This window comes from Cyprinodon tularosa, unplaced genomic scaffold, assembly GCF_016077235.1.
Source record: "Cyprinodon tularosa strain WSP-4 unplaced genomic scaffold, ASM1607723v1 ctg722, whole genome shotgun sequence".
NCBI classification, from domain to species: Eukaryota; Metazoa; Chordata; class Actinopteri; order Cyprinodontiformes; family Cyprinodontidae; genus Cyprinodon; species Cyprinodon tularosa.
In genome coordinates, this window is record NW_024039477.1 from 134331 (window position 1) to 153554 (window position 19224).

Sequence of the window (19224 nt, forward strand, 5' to 3'; positions counted from 1 at the left end):
GCAAAAAATGATGCAAACATAAGTAGAAATATTAAATTAAGTATATGATGCACAACTGCAATGAATATTTTTGTCTTTAAAATAAGATAATTAGATATTATGGACTCTCTGATTTGAAGGATTACTCAACTTATTCTATTGATAAAATGTTTTGATCTCAAATCAAGCGAAAACGCACCGAATGCAAGAAAGAACAAAAAAGAATTAAACCGCTGCGAACAAATTAGTTTTAGGTATGAATAACGATCCATTTATTATTCCTTGCTGACAGTCAAACTATTCTCTGGTTACATTAATATTCAAAGGTTATATTTGAGTCAATGAGTCGATGCAATCAGCTGGTTTTCCTTTGATAGAAAACTTTGAATCAATTTGACTGGATGATTTAGAATTTGAATTGGAGCTATAGAAATAAAATGAATTGAATTATATGTTAAACTCCATACAAATAACGTGTTACTGTAACAACAGTCGTCATTGCAAATGAATAAGAAAGCATGATCAAGCCGTATTTGAAAGAGAAACTTTATATATGCTTAATATAGACAACCGTTAACAAACCAGGTCTCGTGTTTTCCTGCAAATTTTCTCTTTGCTTCTATTCTACAAACTCACCGCCTCATTTAACCTCTGCATGAAGCTTCTCAGGTCCCCAAGCAGAAGTTCAATTAATGTAAATGACAAACATGGAATTATACATAAAAGCATGAAGGTTTTTAATCTTAAATGTTCTTCACTGTAAATAGGTAGGTTATTCTATCGGTAAGTCGTACCATCATTTTAGATAATGTTTCAATGAGAAAATGGGTTGACTGTTATTTCAATAATTGATTAATCCTGATTAATTGATTCAGGCCTACAGTTTTCCCACCGGGCAGCTGAGGATATCAGCAGAACTGTTGAGCCACTTGGTGTGACATCACAGTTGGGTTCAAACAACCCAACGGTGGCTCTAAATGTAGAGCCGTTATCTAAAGATCAGCAGAGCGACTGCTTCAGGTAAAAACGATACCCAGCGAAATCAAAACGAATTCCTGCTTGGTGCAAATCTTCAGACCTAGGAGGAGAATTCAAGAAACCAAGCAGCCTTGAAATGTTTCTCTGCACCAAAACGCGACCATTCAGGCATTTCGTGCAGACTGAACAAAAATAAAAAGGCCTTTCTCAAGTTTAAGCCTGCTTTAAATAGCTGCTTTTCATTCTGTCAGGGCCGGCTAAATAAAGGAACTGATATACAGTATGTGTCTGCAACTTCTCTCTACACGGAGAGTATAGTATATACAGAAGTGGGGAATAATACACACAATTTCTGGACAAAAAACCAAAACAAACAAAACAACAGGTACTTTCTATGTAGAAACTAACAGGAAAAATATAACCCATGAACCATCTGCCTCTACTGATGTGTGTTAACTCATGAAACAGGAAGTGACTGGAGAAGAAGAGGAAGCTGCCCTACTTGATAACACAAACTAGTGCGAAAAGACAGCTAAAAACATCGCATGCTGAGCGCACTTACTCATACCAGTAACGGAGATAAAAATGTTCAGAAAAGAACAGATCGTAAAGATCTACTAAGCTATGTAAGAGGCAAACAGCATCCAATGCTGGAGTTTTAGATAGCCCAGATGGAAAAGAAATCCTGAAAAAATGTTAAAAAGTAAAAGAAAAGGTGAAATTAAAAAGGGAATTAAAAGGATCAAGCTGAAAGTATCAGAATGAAGTAGCGCCTGGAGTGCTGTCAAATGCAGGAAATAGAAAGGTTAATCCATGACATCAGATTAAGGGCATAGATAAACTGCCCTAATTGCTTCAAGACTCCAAATATATAGAAATAATCCAGAATATAAACATTTCTTTTTGCTTTTTGCTGAATAATTACGTTTCTTTAAAACAACACTGCATCGTCTGCATATGGGTGTCTGCGGATCTAAAGCTGCTGGTGAAGATTTAAGAAAGGTTTTACTCACGCGGCATGATTCCTTGACTGACCAGCTCCTCTCGAGTGCGTCTCTGCTGAAGCTTGAGCTGGAGGACTGCATGGACCCAGAGATGGTGGCGAGAGAAAGGAGAGAAGAAGAAGGAGAAAAAGTCAGCCACAGCCGGTAAATTCAAAGAAACTGCAGCGGTGGAGCTCTGAGCGCGATCACCGATCCATCAGACACATCCACAACACTAAAGCAACAGAAATGTGATGGAGCTGAGATGAGGAGGACCTGCACTCTCTGCTAGCCAGTTCATCCTCCCAGTTCCCCCTTCTTCATTTTTTGAAGTCAAACAGAAGGCGGGTTAAGTGGGTGTAGACAGATTACTACGTACTTCCTGTTCATGTCTTTTTTTTTTGTCTGCACAGCAGCTTTAAACCTGTGTGAGAAAAAACCCTCAACACCCCACCAGGCTCACAAGGAAATGAAAGATTAAGCAAGCATGGCTACAAAATGATGACAGCGGATTGTTAAAATACCCCTTTTTGATAAACAGGTAGATGCAGATTGTGGGCTGATTGCAGAATCGTTTTCAAACAGGAAGTGGCTCATTACATAACTGAGAAGCAAAGAGAGGGAGCTCTGTTGAAAACAATGCTTGGGAAAAAGAGCAGGACCTTGTTTGAACTTATAGCGCGCCGCGTGGAGGCCACAGACGACTCCAGACAAATTCATAACAGGTTCAGATTAGGTCAAGAACAGGGGAAAGTTTGATCACAAAAACAGCACAATCATTTAAATAAACCACATTACATCCTTTAATAAATTATACAAAAAACAAAGTCACGGCAAACATAGCTTTAACAGAAACGTGATGAAAAGTGTCACTGCAGATACTTTCTGCAAGACTGTCTAAAGCAAGCATCCCCAAACTCGGTCCTCAAGGCCCACTGTCCTGCAGGTTTTAGAGGTTTCCCTGCTTCAGCACAGCTGGTTATAATGATTGCAGTAGACCAAAAGCCTGATAATCAGCTTTCAATTAAAATCAGCTGTGCTGGAGCAAGGAAACCTCTAAAACCTGCAGGACAGGGGGCCTTGAGGACCGAGTTTGGGGTAGAGACTGACACGGGAGTGGATTTTCACTCCTGTCCCGTCCCACCCCCACAGAAACAAATTGTGTCCCGTCCCGATCCTGGGCCAGAGTAGAAATCTAAATCCTGTCCCGTCCCACTCCTGGTGAAATTACTCCCACTCCCATCCCGCTCCCATTCAGAATGACTCCCGCTCCTGCACCACTCCCATTCTTGTTTTTGAGCGCAGGTGAAAAACTCAGAGCGGAAGCACTGATGGTTTTTGGGTCGTGTAGTTTTTTTGACTCGCATTATAGTGTAGGCTTCAAGGAAAAAAACTACAAAATGGCGGCGCCAGTACTGGATTTTTTTTCTTTCTATTTTATTTAATTTTTTAAATAAAATAGTTTACTATTTTATTATTTTTAGTTTTTTTTAGTTACTATTGGTTTGCTCCCGCTCCCGTCTGCTCCCGTTAATGTTTAATCCTGTACCGTCCCAATCACGTGATCGTTACTAATACTGACTCCCATCCCACGGGAATCCCGTGACCCGTTGGATTCCCAAAAAAATGTCAGTCTCTAGTTTGGGGATGCCTGGTCTAAAGGCTAAAGAAAAGCATGAACTGCTGGTTTTAGTCTGCAGCTTTCAAAACTAAAGAGTTGCCAAAAAATCTGCTGCACGCCATTATAATAAAGCAACTTTGTTGCTGTTCGCAGCATCTTTAGTCAATCCGACCTTTTCCACTCGGTGCAATGTCTTTCTAAAGAGCCCCATATACGCTACTACTTGCTGCTTCATTAAGACTTCTCGCTGTTATTTATTTTTTTTGCTAATTGCATCGACTCAACATCAGTCTAAAGCAGAGCGAATCACTCAGGCAGGAAGTCAGCTAAAGAAAAGCAAAGTGGATCCAGTGGAGTTTACAAGTTAAAGACGCATAAGAAATCTCCTGTCCAGGGGTGATGCTGAGAAACTAGTCCATGCATTTGTTACTTCAAGGCTGGACTATTGTAATTCTTTACTATCAGGAAGTCCACAAACTCTAGTTAAAAGCCTTCAGCTGATCCAAAATGCTGCAGCCAGAGTTCTGATGAAAATGAAAAAGAGAGATCATATCTCTCCTATCCTGGCTTCTCTTCATTGGCTTCCTGTTAAATCCAGAATAGAATTTAAAATCCTCCTTCTCACATATAAAGCCTTAAATGGCCAAGCTCCATCTGATATCAGAGATCTGATTGTTCCTTATGTTCCTAACAGAGCACTTCGCTCTCAATCTGCAGGTTTACTAGTGGTTCCTAGAATTTCTAAAAGTAGAATGGGAGGCAGATCTTTTAGTTATCAGGCTCCTCTCCTGTGGAACCAACTACCAGTTTTAGTCCGTGAGGCAGACACCCTGTCTACTTTTAAGGCTAGGCTTAAAACTTTCCTTTTTGATAAAGCTTATAGTTAGAGTGGCTCAGGTTATCCTGAGCTATCTCTATAGTTATGCTGCTATAGGCTTAGACTGCTGGAGGACATAGGGACCCCTTTTCATCATTCTGCTTCATTCTATCTCTATTCTCCCACTCTGCAGAATCTATTAGTTCAATCTCTAACGTTCTGCTCTCTCTCCTTTTTCTCATAGTAGCTTCATCTGGTCTGTTCCTGTTTGGCTGTGACTCCTTCCTCGAGAGAAATATCAGCTGTTCTGCTGCCATCAACATCTTTGACAATAGATGATAGAGTTGGGCCTGTTTTCAGTGTTTAGTCCTGTTTCTCTCCTAGACCTAGCAATGGGCTCAGCTTTAAACTGGATATGCTCTACTTCATGCTTTGACATGAAGTCAGGCTCCGAGCTCGTCTGATTAACTCTTCCTTTCCTAGACAGATCCACCTGTGGGGCCAGTTCAACTTTACCTTTTCTAACAAAGCCGCTTTTTCCTCTCTGCTGTCGCTGCATGTGAGGGGTTCCTATAGAGTCAACGACAAATTGAAATATCTATAGAGTAGAATAGAATACAATACAATAGATTAGAATAAAAAATCCCTTTATTGTTTATAGCAGCAAAATATTATTTAAAAAAATGGTCTCAAAAATGTGGACCTTAGAAAAAAATTATAAGAATAACAATAATATAATATATATATTTATAATATAATAATATAATAATAAACAATAAAATACTGTACTGTAAAGTATTTTAACAATATAAAAACTGTGCACCTGGAGAATCAATCTACTGCCTCGACATTCCCAATCAAATCATTGACTGGATCCAATTTAACTTTGAATAGCATTTTTTGGACTTTTATGTTTAAAAAATGTTGCTACCTCGAGCCATTAAAAGCATGCCACTGAACAAGGCACCAGGTTTAGATGGTATACCCTTGGACTTCTACCAATCATTTGAAGATATTCTAAGCCCTTTGTTATTAGATATCTATAATGAAGCCTTTCAGAATGGCTCCCTACCACAATCAATGCATTCTGCACTTATAACATTAATTCACAAGAAAGGTAAAGATGCTCTAGATCCTAACGGATATCGACCAATTTCTTTACTTAACTGTGACCAAAAGATCCTAGCAAAAGTACTTGCTACTCGATTAAAAAAGGTTATTGGTAGCATAATACATATAGATCAGTCTGGATTCATCCCCAACAGATGTGGCTCAGATAATATTAGGAGACTAGTGAATTTACAATATCATGTATATGACTCAACACAACCAACTATCGCCTTATCATTGGATGCAGCTAAAGCATTTGACTGTGTAGAATGGGAGTTCCTTTTTAAGATTCTGGGAAAATTTGGCTTTGGGAGCAATTTCATCAAATGGATAGAAACCTTATATGATAAGCCCTCTGCTTGTGTATTAACTAACGGTCTCATATCTAGTCTATTTCAGTTACAAAGGTCAACGAGACAAGGCTGCCCGCTTAGCCCCGGCTTATTTGTGATTGCAATTGAACCTCTGGCTCAAAAAATTCGCTATCATACAGCCATACATGGTATTAATGTGGGCAACATTCATCACAAGCTTCTTCTGTACGCAGATGATATGTTGGTCCTTCTAACTAAACCTGAAGAATCTGTTCCCATTTTATTAGATTGTATTGAAGATTTCACATTATTGTCTGGATACAAAGTAAATTGGGAAAAGTCTGAAGCTATGCCCATGTCTGGACACTGCCCCTCCTCTCTATATAAAAACTGGAGATTCTGTTGGTCTCCCAAAAGTATTAAATATTTGGGCATACAGATCACCTCTGATTATAACAATATGGTTAAAATGAATACCGGCCCCTTGATTGGAAAAATAAGAACTGATTTTGGTAGATGGTCTAAAATTCACTTGTCCCTGTGGGGAAAGATTAACTCTATTAGGATGATGACAGCCCCAGTTGTTTTCTATCTCCTCCGTAATATTCCTCTGTATATTCAAGACTCTTTTTTCAAAGAGCTAAATACCTTAATATTGGATTTTCTATGGGGTAAATCCCATCACCGTCTGAGTCTTAAAAAGTTACAAGCGAGCCCTGACAGGGGTGGTTTTTCCTTACCTAATTTTAAATGGTATTATTGGGCTTTGCAGGCAAAACAACTTAGAGTTTGGTTACCCACTTTCAATTCCTCTGATAAACCTTCCTGGTCTCAGCTGGAGTCTGATGCGAACGGAGGTGAATCTCCATGGGCTACTTTATTAGGTGTTAAAACAAAAATCCATAGAGATCACCCTATTATTACGGCGGACAAATTAATTTGGAATAAATTACACAGAGCAGGTCGCTGGGATTTCATTAAGTCATCATTAGCTCCTTTATGGAATAATAAAATTCTTATTGGGGGAAAATCAGTCAACTGGCCACAGTGGTTTGAGGTGGGAATCTCCTGTGTATTCCATTTGTTTGATGCCAAAACCAATAACTATCTGAGCTTCGATGAAGTTGTTGATAGATATAATTTGCCTCGCAATCAATTTTGGAGATATGTCGAACTACGTAGTTCACTGTCTAAATGGCTGGGAACCCCTCTGAGATGCCCTTCGGGCAGCCCTGTAGAAATCTTGCTTTCCAAGCTGGCCAATGGCAAAGGTATTACCTCTAATATATACAAGATGTTACTTGTTCAAATGGGCGATCCGTTATCAAAGGTTAAAAAACACTGGACTGAAGACATGGCCTTAGACATCTCTGAGGATGATTGGCACTCATGTTTACAAAATGTAAACACAATGTATAAAGAAATGAGTAACAAGTTTATTCAATTAAAAATAATTCACAGATGGCACAGAACCCCTCAGCAACTTCATAAATGGAACCTGATTCCCAAAGACACCTGCTGGAGGTGCAACAAGGAGGGAGCATCTATTCTACATATTCTTTGGTCCTGCCCTGCTCTTCAAGATTGGTGGAAAAATATTATGGAAGTAATTTTTGAAGTACTGGAAAGAAGGTTTAATATCACTGCCAAGCTCGCAGTTTTAGGCTCCACAGCAGAACTCCCGGACTCATATTTCTCACTTTTTGACAAGAGGTGGCTGGTTCTGGCTCTGACCATAGCAAAAAGGATTCTGTTAAGATACTGGATGAAAAAGAACCCTCCTCCTTATTATGAATGGCTGACGACTATGGTTAAACTGGCTTCTTATGAGAAAGTGACATACAGTCTTCTAGGTAAAATGCATCAGTATGATAGTACATGGTCTGCCTTTCTCAACTGGCTAACGGTAAAGTAAATTTGTAAAGGTCGGTGTGGCATAAAATATCTGTTGTATGTTTTACAAAACAAAAAACTCAATAAAATTTACATGAGAAAAAAAAAAAATGTTGCTACAATTAATTAGCCGTTATAAATATGAGCATTGATTAAAAAACAAAACAAAAAAAGAAATATTTTAACTTACTTAGCTCGGATCTAAAGAAAACACGGTAACTAGATAAAGAGCACACATCAGGTAGCAATGGCCAAATAACCATTAAAACTGCTTTATTGGAAGCCTGCAAGTACATTACTGTAACACGATGACGCAATCCTTGCATGATCCAAAGCCACATACTTTCCTCCATCGCACATTCATCCTCAGCATGTTATCAACTGCCTCAGATTCAGGTGAGCACAGCAAGGACTACCGCTGCATCAGGAACCCACACAACGCAGTGATTTATGGCAGCTACAGGTTATTGACTACCTGACCACAGAGTCATATAGTGGGTTGCATTATGATCACAGAATGACAGCATGAGGGTTTAAAAATTCACAATCAGATATGAAAAGTAGGGGTGGAACGGTTCACAAAATCCACGGTTCGGTTCACGGTTTCATGTTCACGGTTTTCGGTTCGGTATATGTTGATTGTTAGCATGACATGTTGGTCATGTTGCTGTTAGCATAAACAAAACGTGTCGCACAATGCTTGCACACTGTTGCACTTTTATCCACAGCTTTCTTTCCGCCGTCATCGTAGGTCACTCTAAATGCAAAGCGCTCCCATACAGCAGACCTATAAAGTGCTGCTGGCGCGTCTTCCAACTCCTGTTCTTTCCCACTCGACATACCCACACAATTCTCCATAACAACTGATTTTTTTCTGCTGCTTCGCTTCTTCTTCTTCTTGTTTACTACTGGTGGTTGGCTTTGGTCGCAGTACCGCCACCTTCTGCTCTGGAGTGTAAACACTTCGCCTATGAGAAAAAGGAGCAGCGCATGAACCGAACGCAACACACCTGAACCGAACCAAGACAGTTGAACCGAACGGTTCGGACGGTTTTCATAAACCTTCCCGTCCCTACTAATATAGCAATGCCGCTCCCTGCCATTGAACACAGTAGCAGCAGAAGCATCAGACGCATCTGGACACACTTTACTGGACATCAAAAATGAAGCAGCAGATACTTTTTTTGGAACAAAGTCAAAACAATAGCTGCATTCCACCTCAAAATGCAGGAAATAGCGTTTCAGAGAGTCTAAATTTCAAATGCCATGCAAAGCTTTAAGATGTGATAAACCAAAGTCTACACCCATGAAATATTACAAGCTAAAAGCCTGGAGCTAACCCTAAATAAAGTTAGTTTCTTCTTCTGCTTTTCATTTTGGGGCTAAATCTAAGAACTATTTTATTATCCGTTTTTCTTTAAATGTTCTCTGACAGCATTTCTCCATTTTTACCAGCCTTCAGGCTGTTACACTGTACTACCCCTAGGGGGCGCGCCCAGTTTCATTTATGCTACTGATAATAATTGTCCGGCTGCCGTATCTGTAATCTGGATGGTTGGTTGCATCACTAACTGAAGCAGCGGCGTATTTATCAGCTCCAAATAAAGCGGGCCTTGTTGTGTGTGCATCAGCTGTCCCTGCTGGAGTAACATGCGTGTGTGTTTGCCGTAGAACTCACTGCTGAACATTTGCGGTCGTACGTTATGTCTGCTACTTTAAGGCCACCCTGCACCTGTCCTGTCCTGACGTCACCGGCTAGCCGAGCTGCTGCTGCTAAGACGACGATTCAAGGCTGGACAGCAGCCCCACTGTGAGGCCGCAGGCTTCCAAATGACATTCCTGGGCTCTTACAATCATCGCTGGCTATCCCAGCACCACTCTGTTATTTTTACAAGCATGCTGGGCCATTAGTCTAACACTAGAGTCTCCTCTCTGAGAGCAAAAACATGTTGCTGACGTACAAAACAATCTAAACATGGACAGGCAGCAAATCCCTCCCCTTCACACATAAATAAAAACATACAGGGGCTCTGACACATACTGATGATGGCAGGGCTGATATGACGCCACGCTGCGTTGCAACTTCCAGGGAAGAGGTTTATTCTTGGATTGAGAATCCTACACTTTCCCTCTCTGCTTGTCTCACATCACCACATCTTCCTCTCCGTGTTCCTCAATGCCCTGCGACTACCACACACAATAACACGGCAACACAACATGTAAAGACGGGAGACGGTCCTTGATTATAAACTCTACATGCGAGTCAGAGGTTAAACATAAACTGAACCGCGGCGGAGAGCAGATCCCTTCGGACTTTTCCTTTTTAACCTCAGCCTATTTGATCAGGAGTTTATAAAACAGATCAACTCAAACTACATCATCATTAAAAAAAAAATGGGTGAAAAAAAAAAACATCAAAATTGTTTACAACTCTGGTCTCCATCCGCACCAGTTCAACACTTAACAGAATTTAGGTTTAATTTTTGACTAAGCCGTTCAAAGACATGACTCTGTTTGGATCCACAAGTGGCTCTTTGGACCTTGCTCAGTGGCTCTTTATAACTTGAGACCCGGTTAAATCGGAATATCTGCTCTGAAGTTGTGCATAAAAATGACCCTAAAGGTTCCTGGAATGTTTCGTGGTGGGGGTGCACTGATTGCACTTTTCTGGCCGATCAATGATCTTTAAAGGAAAAGTCAGGTTAAATTCAGAATTCAAATTTCTGAAAGTACTTTAAATATGAAATTATTCCATACTATTCAATAAATTATCAGTGTTTTAATTCAGAGTAATTTTCATTTGAATTTGCTTTACTGCAGGCATCCATGTTTGTCAAAGAACACTACTGCCACCTACTGGTTTGTGACGTCACGGTGCGGTATCGGCTGTTGATCAAGTCCCAGTGCTGTATCTGGTGTTTGTCACAACGCGCTATTATCCAAGTCATCTTGAAAACATTCTTCTTCCAAATGTTGGCTACATATTACGGGTTTTTTCTCTGGCCAGAAGTTCGATGGCAAATCCTCCCTCTTCAAGTTGGTGATCCAACGACCAACCCGTCCGTGGAGGATCAGGAATCAGAAAGGTGAAATAACTCATTTTTTTCACTTTTACCCGATGTATTCCAGCATCCAGCTGCCATGCACGTGGGCATTTTCAGTTTCACTATAGCTCTGGTGAATTTCAATGGTGAAGTCCTCTGGAAATCTTCAATAATTGTTGTTGATTGCAGATGTGTCTAGTAGTTCCCATTGATTTTGCTTGTAAAGCGGGGAGAATGGCGCTAGGCTTACCGCACCGTGACGTCACTGCTGGAAGATGGCAGGAGGGAGGGGTTACTATATTTGGGCAAATATTGGCCATTATTGGACTGAGCGGTTGTGTCGAAAAATATTGTTTTCATTTTTTTTACTGATTAACGCTAAATTCAGTACAATTCACCGCAAACGTATTAGTTCTAGGTATAAATAATAATCCATGATTATTCCTTGCTGCCCGGACTTTTCCATTAAAAAGCCTGAAAAATGGAAATCTAAAGTATTTTTTTCATAGAGTAATTAAAGGCCTTTTACAGTTTACAGTTTTTTTTTTAAGTTTCCAAATGATGTATTTTCAAAAAGATTTTAAAATGTTTTGGAACAAATTCAATTTTTCTCTTCTTTTTTTTTTTTGGACAAAATTATTTTTTTGTCATTTCTTGGTGGATATGAAAAAGAAAAAAGGTAATGAGAGTAATTCATATTATGTAATCTAGAGTTCAACCATTTTTTTTTACTGTTTCCTATTTGTTCAGATTTTATTTATTTGAAAAAAAATACAAAACGTTGATTCTATTTTTTTAAATTCCTACCATTAATTTTTTTTGGTTCCATTATTGTTGCTTTAAAAATGTAGCAAAATTCACTTAATAGATCTGCCAATATTAAAAGAAATTGGACTGATCGACCGACCAATCAATCAGTGCACCCAGGCTAACCTAATAATCCTTTTAGATGACCTGCTCTTTATTCTCCCCAATTCTGGTTAAACTGGAAAAAAGGGCATATTGGTTTAACTGGGATTCTGGGACGAAAGCAACGCTTACTGCTGCAGTCACAACAAACTGCAGAGCAGGAGCTCAGAGGGCACGATTTACGGGTTTAAGGAGGTGCAGAGGAAATGACTGCAGACCACAATCTGCAGGATTTGTCAAAGTGAGCAACAGGATGTCAGTTTTCACCACAATGTCAAACTGGTACCCAAAAAGTCACTGGAAACCGATGAAAACTCCACATATAAATAGACAAATAGCAAAATAAGCATAAAGGAATGAGGAGCTGGAGATGTGAGAGTAGATTTTAATCAGAGGTGCTGAAGGAGGAGGCCAGAAAGGTCGAGCCAGGCTACTGGGTTAATCTGGCAGCACAGACGTCTCCATAGATCCGATTGAGCATGTCTGAGTTTGTAGAACGTCAGTCACGGCAGCGAGGAAGACGATAAAAGAAAGTGGAGAGAGGAGGTGGGCACGGCCCAGAGGAAGCATAGATACATTCTGACACTCAGCGCGTGATTGGTTGGCATCTACACTGGAAATAATCCCAGTGAAAGACGTCCCTGGGTATGAGCTCATCGGTTCTCCTGGTCGATGGCGCCCGCTGCGCACCTCCTGACCCCAGCCAATGTTCCACACATGACGGGAGGCGGGGAGCAGCTGGAGGACAGGGTCACGGCCAAGTTAAGGGCATTCCCACCTGTCTCTGGCTCCTGCTGCAGCACAGCCAGGACCCTAGCGACAATCAAAGGAGGCTGAATACTGATCATCTGAAGGTTACAGCTCAGTCTTTTCCTTCGTGGAGCATTTTAGCCAAACTTTGAAGCATCCTCTCAGATAATGCAGAAAAACCCTCCTCCCCTCCTCCATCTCCAGTCCCTCTTAGCTCCCAGGAATGCTTTGTGTCATCTGTGTCTCTGGCTCCTGCTTATACTGACTGCTGGTTATAAACATCTGCAGCATTAACACGGATCAGACCAAATTAGGGTGTGTTATGAGAAGGTTTTTCTTTTTTTTTTTTAAAAAGGAGCATGATGGCCATCTTTCAGCTTAAGTATGAGGATTTCTTTTTCCATGACATCAGTTCAAACCAAAGCTAAACTCCTAACTGAGGAGGAATCAACTGTGTTAAAGATCGGAATCCAATTCATTAATCACAATAAAAAAGAAACAAATAAAACAGCTGAATATTGAGTACACAGACCCGAAAGGTTAAAGGTCAAACTACAGCAGACTGCGGTAGCATCAATGTGGTCTGCCTAATAAATGCTGGATCTGATCAGGTTTAAGGCTGAAACAATTAATCAGATTCATCGATTATTGAAATAATTGCCAACTAATCTAGCAAACGATTAATCATTAACTGGGATATATACTCTAAAACAGTCCTTTAGCTGACAGGGCGACCCACTTAGAGCAATAATTATAGAATAGAATAAAAAATCCCTTTGTTGTCTCACAATGGGAAAATTCTGGTGTTTACAGCAGCAAAAAGATTGTAGGAAAAAAAAACTGTCACACAAATGTGGACGTTAAAAAAATGTATAAGAATAACATACTAGTGAAGAGTTAAAAGACAAACAATAAAATCCTGTACTGTAAAGTGTTTTAACAATATAAAACTGTGCACCTGGAGAATAAATAACCATTATACAGCTATGCATATCTTTACAGTAATGGATATTTGAAAATAGGAGCAACACCGGAGATGTGCAGAATGACAGCAGCATGTTATTTAACTGACTAAGGTAGAAAATGTGCAAAATCAGCATGAATGTTACAACTGATTGAGGTTGTTGGGAACAGTGGTGGTTCTAGAGTCTTCCAGCTGCAGGGAGGAAGGATCTGTGATAACGCTCCCTGGTGCATTTAGGGGGCAGCAGTCTGTCACTGAAGGAGCTCTCCAGTTCAGCACCAGCTTCATGCATGGGGTGGGGGAGACATTATCCAACAGACATGTTCATTTAGTTAGAATCCGTCTGTTTCCAACCTCCTGCACCGAGTCCAGAGGGCATCCAATCAGAGCTGGCCTTCCTGATCAGCTGATCCAGCATTAGCTCTTATACCAGGTTTGTAAAAAAAAAAAAAAATACAGTAATTTTCGGATTATAAGCCGCAACTTTTTCCCCATTTTTCGACCTTGCGGCTTATATAACAATGCGACTTATCTATGGACCTTTACAGCTAACGGCCACGAAGGTAATACCAAAATCTATGGATTTTACAATCCACCATGTTGACGTCACATTTGCATCAACACACAAGTACGGTAGCCGCGCGTGCGGGAATGCGGAGGTCCTCCGGAAGCAGACTTCTACCGCAAGTGGTACGAGACAGAACGACAGCGAGAAAGGTGGACATTAAACATAAAAAGCCAGCGGCTTATAGTCTGGTGCGGCTTGTATATGTACTAATCATGCAATTTAGCTTCTGCAGCTTATATTCAGGTGCAGCTAATAGTCGGAAAAATACGGTATATAGAAATGTTGCATATAAGCTAAAAGTCTTTTTCGTCTGTTAATATGCTCTATCAAGTAATTTCCCTCTGGGACTATTAAAGTAGGTCTGATTCTGATATCCAGAACTCCTCAGTGGGATAAAAAAAAATTTGAAAAATTATATTTAAGGAACCTTTGGCTATCGGTTATTAAATGGAAAAATTAATCTACAGATAAATTCTTTTGCAAAAATACTTGTTAGTTGCAGCCCTAATCAGGTTATTCACCCAATAAGGAGCAGAGCTGTCAGAGTAGGGATGGCAGGACAGCCAGTAGGGGGTCGACCGATAAAGCTGATTATTTTGACATCAGTCTAACCTGTCCCTGATAGGAGTTGCTGATTTTTTGGGGCAGATTCTTGAAACAGATATTGGTTTGTCTTCCTCTACTCACTTGACAAAAATAACATAACGATAACAGACGTTAAGGAGACATTTTGAACATTTTTAATGTAAATATCCTTAAAATAACCATTTTATTTGACCCTTTACAGCTAAAGACAACACCTCAGTAATTCAGCCTGTATCCTATTTTGCCTGAATTTACTCGGGGTCTAAAGTTCCCCGCTTTTTGGTGGATGCGATTTAAAGCGCTTCGATATAAAAGAAGTCTGACCTTTGCAAACAATGAAAATCTAGATGACTTTGTGGATACTCAAAGCGAGAAGCTGTGACTCCAACTCAACTCAGACACCATTGGTAACTCCATCAGGGGGGGTTTTACCATTACGCAATACTAGGCAGTTGTCTAGGGCCCCAAGTTGCTGGGGGCCCAATAATACCCAGTTTCCATGTATGGTTAATACAACAATTCCTTATTCGTGCACATTAATTATGTTTTTGATAAAAATCCTTTGGCTAAAATGCCATCAGAACGCTTATAATATCAGGTGTGCCCACTGCCCGTCTATGCCTAGGGCCCCAGATGTCCTAGATCCGCCCCTGCTGCTAGCATGTCTTCTTCTATCCTGCTCCAATCGTCCAGCTTAATGTCCTCCAGTCTTCTATCATCGTCTCCTTCTGATCCAGCAGAGAAGTTCTGCTGCTCCTCCATGCAGCACGGATAAATGGGCCCATTTAGAAGAGCTGAATGAGTTTATCCAGAGTTTAGATTCACTATCAGAACCACAGGAAGATTATTCTGGATCCTTGGATCCATTAAAAGGAGGAAATAATCCGGACTGGACTCTGGACTCATTCAGAATTCTGCTCTAATGAAGAAGGGACAGCGGTCCCTCTAGTGGGCATCAATAACACTATAACACTGCAAGACATTCCTTCTAAGCGGCCGTTATTAATTAATCGAATAAAACAATATTTAATCAACAATTAAACCAGAATCGATTACTTGTTTCCAGAACTTCACCCTGAGCTTTCAGCTGCATTCATGGGTCATATGATGCTGAATAACGTTCTGCCACCGTCTGAATGTCATTATGCTTGATTCAACTTAGGGGTATCTGAGTATAGGGGGGCATACTTTGGAAACAGAACAGATTTAATGTCTTAATTCACTATAACGCTCTACTTTGGATTCGTCAATCAGATAAAAACGTCTTAGAGGATGTTTCATCTTCATATTAGAACTTCTTTGAAAACACGGCCGCCAAAATCAGAGTCCAAAAAAGTTTCTATAGAGAGTTTCAGATAAAACAAGCTTAAAGGCAGTAAACCACATTATCTTTAACAAAACCTCATAAACTACTGACTCAAAGTCGTAAAGTACTGATAACGAAACCACAAGCGAGGAGCATAAACACAGCTGAGGCGCTGTGCGACTCCACGGATCGCCCACCTTCTTTCAGGCTGTGATAGACCAGTCTCTCCTGATCCATCTTCAACAAGGCCTTCTCTAGGTCGTCTGCCATTGGGGGGGAGTCCAGGGGGGAGGGTTTAAAAGACAGGCAGCGGTTGGTGTCCAACATCATCACTCAGGGCAGCGATCGATTCTTTGGCGAGCGGAGAACATTTCTTTCACAGTCCCAGAAGCCGGGGCTCCCTGAAGAGGAGAACCTTGATGTCCGTCAAACAGACGTCCAACTCCAATCTTTTGGTTAAAAAAACAAACAAAACAAAACTCTGATCCAAGTCAGAGAGGAGAAATGCTGCTCCGTGTCAGCCTCTCTCTCCCTTTTCCTCCGTCTTTCCTTTGCAGCGGCGAGTCACGACAGCGCTGCTCCTGCTGTCTCCTCAGGAGCCGGCTTCCAGAAATCAGCAGGTCGAGTCGCAGATTTAACAAAAGGAAGAAAGAGGAGGAAAGAAAAGAAGCCGGCGGCCGAGGAAGACAGGACAGCAGTGAGCGGAGCGAGTCCCAATGAGGGCGGCTTTGGTTGCAGCTCCTCCTGAATCCACCCCCCCACCGCACACACACACACCCACACACCCACACACACACACATGCTCCAAGTGTTTGCTGATAAAGTTCTCCCTCAGCTGTTGCCATTCATTCACAGTTACAAGCTTGGGGGCGAGTGGGGGTGGAGGGGTGGGGGGTCCTGCCTGATCCAGACCACCTTCATGTTCAACGCAAACATCCAGAATAAAGAAAGTCATGAAACGAGCTCCTAAGCAGCAGCTCCCTTTGAAAAGCGGTGACTCAGTCAGACCAGGAGCAGCTTTCAGCGATGAGCTCATCCTGCCTCCAGTAACACATTTATACAAACATCAGAAACATATAAAAGGAGGAGCTTCCTGCTCAAACCTAGACCAATATGATCTATTACTATTAGATCTTAAACAGATGCAAATATAATCTCCTCTTTTTATTTAAGAGTCTTTCTGGCCATGCATGTGAAAAGTAGGACGGGTTCTGTCGCCTGACGGTGTCTGAGGCCCATCGTTCCGAAGCTAAATCAATGCTAAGAAAGACAGGAATCATTTCTAAAGTCACCTCAGGAGACAGAAAAATAGCTGGAAGGACGACAACAAACTGAAAGAAGGAAATCTGTTCATTTTTTTACAGTACAGTTTTGCTCTGTAGCAGTCAGCGGACCCCGCTGCTGACAGTAAACGCCCCCCATGCCCCCTACCTCCAACCCGTTTTAAATAGCAAGGCCAGCTGGTCATAAGTGGGCTATATTCAGCTTGGTATCACCTGTGCAGCCGCTGGGTAATGTTACAGCGGGGCACACGGCACCGCCTGCAGACACACAGGGGAAGGTTAAGCCTCCCTTTCTTAGACTCAATCTATTTCATTAGAGGACAAGAAGTTAAGTTTTATTGACAGAAACCAAAAAAAACAGCACTAGCTGGAGCTAAATTAAAGTGAACTTCCTGCAGGTGACCTTTTGGACCAACACCTTAAACAAACGCCAAGCTGCAATCACCGTCTGATACGAGTGTGAGATTAAAGTCCAGCTGCTGCTATGATTCACGGTTTGGACAGGAAGCAGAGCTGGCGGCGCGCTCCTGGGATTAAGGCGGGGGCATCAACATGCGGGGAACCGCAACCCGCTTCCAAAGCCTCTCCACATAATTGAACTTTACTGATTTTCACTCTCTGCATTTAACTCATCCCCTGTGGCAGTGGGCTGCCATTGTACAGCACCTGGGGAGCAGTGTGGGGTTAAGGGTCTTGCTCAGGGACCCAAAGCAGCAGTCTTTTGGAGTGGGGCTCGAACTCAGAACCTCAGGATTCCAAACTCTCTGCCCCGACCACTAGGCCACCGCTCCCCATAAAAGAGGAACTTGGATGGTCTTAATGAAATATAAATAAATGGTTGAAATTCAGGAGTTTAGTCCACGATTTATTTGCTCATAAAAGATAAAAATGAACCGATTCAATATTAATATCTGCCCTCTATCAACATTTAAAAATAAATCAGATATTGGTGTATATTGGCCCAGTCCACAAGGCTTGGAGGTTGGAGGTTCTGAGCTCAAGCCCCACTCCCACAGCCTGCCACTCTGGGTCCCTGAGCAAGACCCTTAACCCCACACTGCTCCCCAGGCACCACACAATGGCAGCCCACTGCTCCCTAAGGGGATGGGTTAAATGCAGAGAGTGAAATTCATTGATTTAAATTGAAGTGAGATTATAAACAGGGGTGCACCGATTAAGCCGACCGATCAGCCAACATTTACATGTGTATCAGCCTTTGCAGTGGTCTAAAAAAATCATCCAGTCAAACTCTAAACTCTGACACTGATGAACTGTATAACAACTGACAGTGTCAGTTATTTAAATAAGAAAAATAACACATTTGTATCGCTTAAAAATCAGGATTGGCATGTCAGTAATCAGCTAGAAACCTTAAAGCTATAGTTATAAATCTCTTTATGGAAATCTATTTTTGATTTAATAAATGCAGGCTAGAACAATTAATATAAATAACTTTAATTATCTATCTTTAAATTAATCTACTCCTTTAGTAATTAATTAATTGAAAAATAAAACGCTCATCCAGTGAATTATCAAAATAATCGTTTGCAGCTCTACAACAAATTCAGCCAGTTTGAACCAGCAGCGATGAGAACATTCTGGAATCAGAAAAATATCGGGATCCACCGCTCTCCAAATTAAAGAATCGGTATCAGATCAAAAAGTGGGGAAAAAAAGTAGATCGATGCATCTTTTCTTAAAAGATTTTAGATAAAGTCAAATAGAAAATGAGCTACAAACACTAAGCAAGAAAACTCTAGAATATCATATTTATTATGCGATAACGTGCCGATTAAAAATATTGTTTGAATAATTATGTTGGATGTATCTAATAAATTATTAAATAAATTGATCAAAGTGTGATCAAGCAAAATGTAAACAGCATTAAATGATACCACCTGCACCTCTACAGAAAAATATTTTTAAAGAACTGTAAAACAATGTTTGCATTTATAGTAAACAACTTTTAATCTTAAAGACTGAAATAAATGGAGCGTTTAATTAGTGGTTTACTTCTAGCAAGCAGAGGCAGAAGGCTATGGAGTGAATTTTGTTCCATTATTTCTGCAAGTAGAGACTATGTTTTGTAAAAATAATAATAATAATAATAATAATAATAA

General features: G+C 40.7%; 1 protein-coding gene across 8 annotated transcripts in view; it reads right to left on the bottom strand.

Moving 5' to 3' along the window:
- Window positions 1–19224, bottom strand: part of mrtfab (myocardin related transcription factor Ab) — a 76106-nt gene that overhangs the window by 23060 nt on the left and 33822 nt on the right. For 7 of the 8 annotated variants that reach the window (XM_038269179.1, XM_038269178.1, XM_038269182.1 and 4 more), the window contains one exon: window positions 1971–2036. In XM_038269179.1, coding sequence (XP_038125107.1) covers window positions 1971–2036 — 66 coding nt within the window. Of the gene's footprint in view, window positions 1–1970; window positions 2037–16018; window positions 16378–19224 lie in introns of those variants that run through there. The other variant, XM_038269181.1, reaches the window with a different exon arrangement.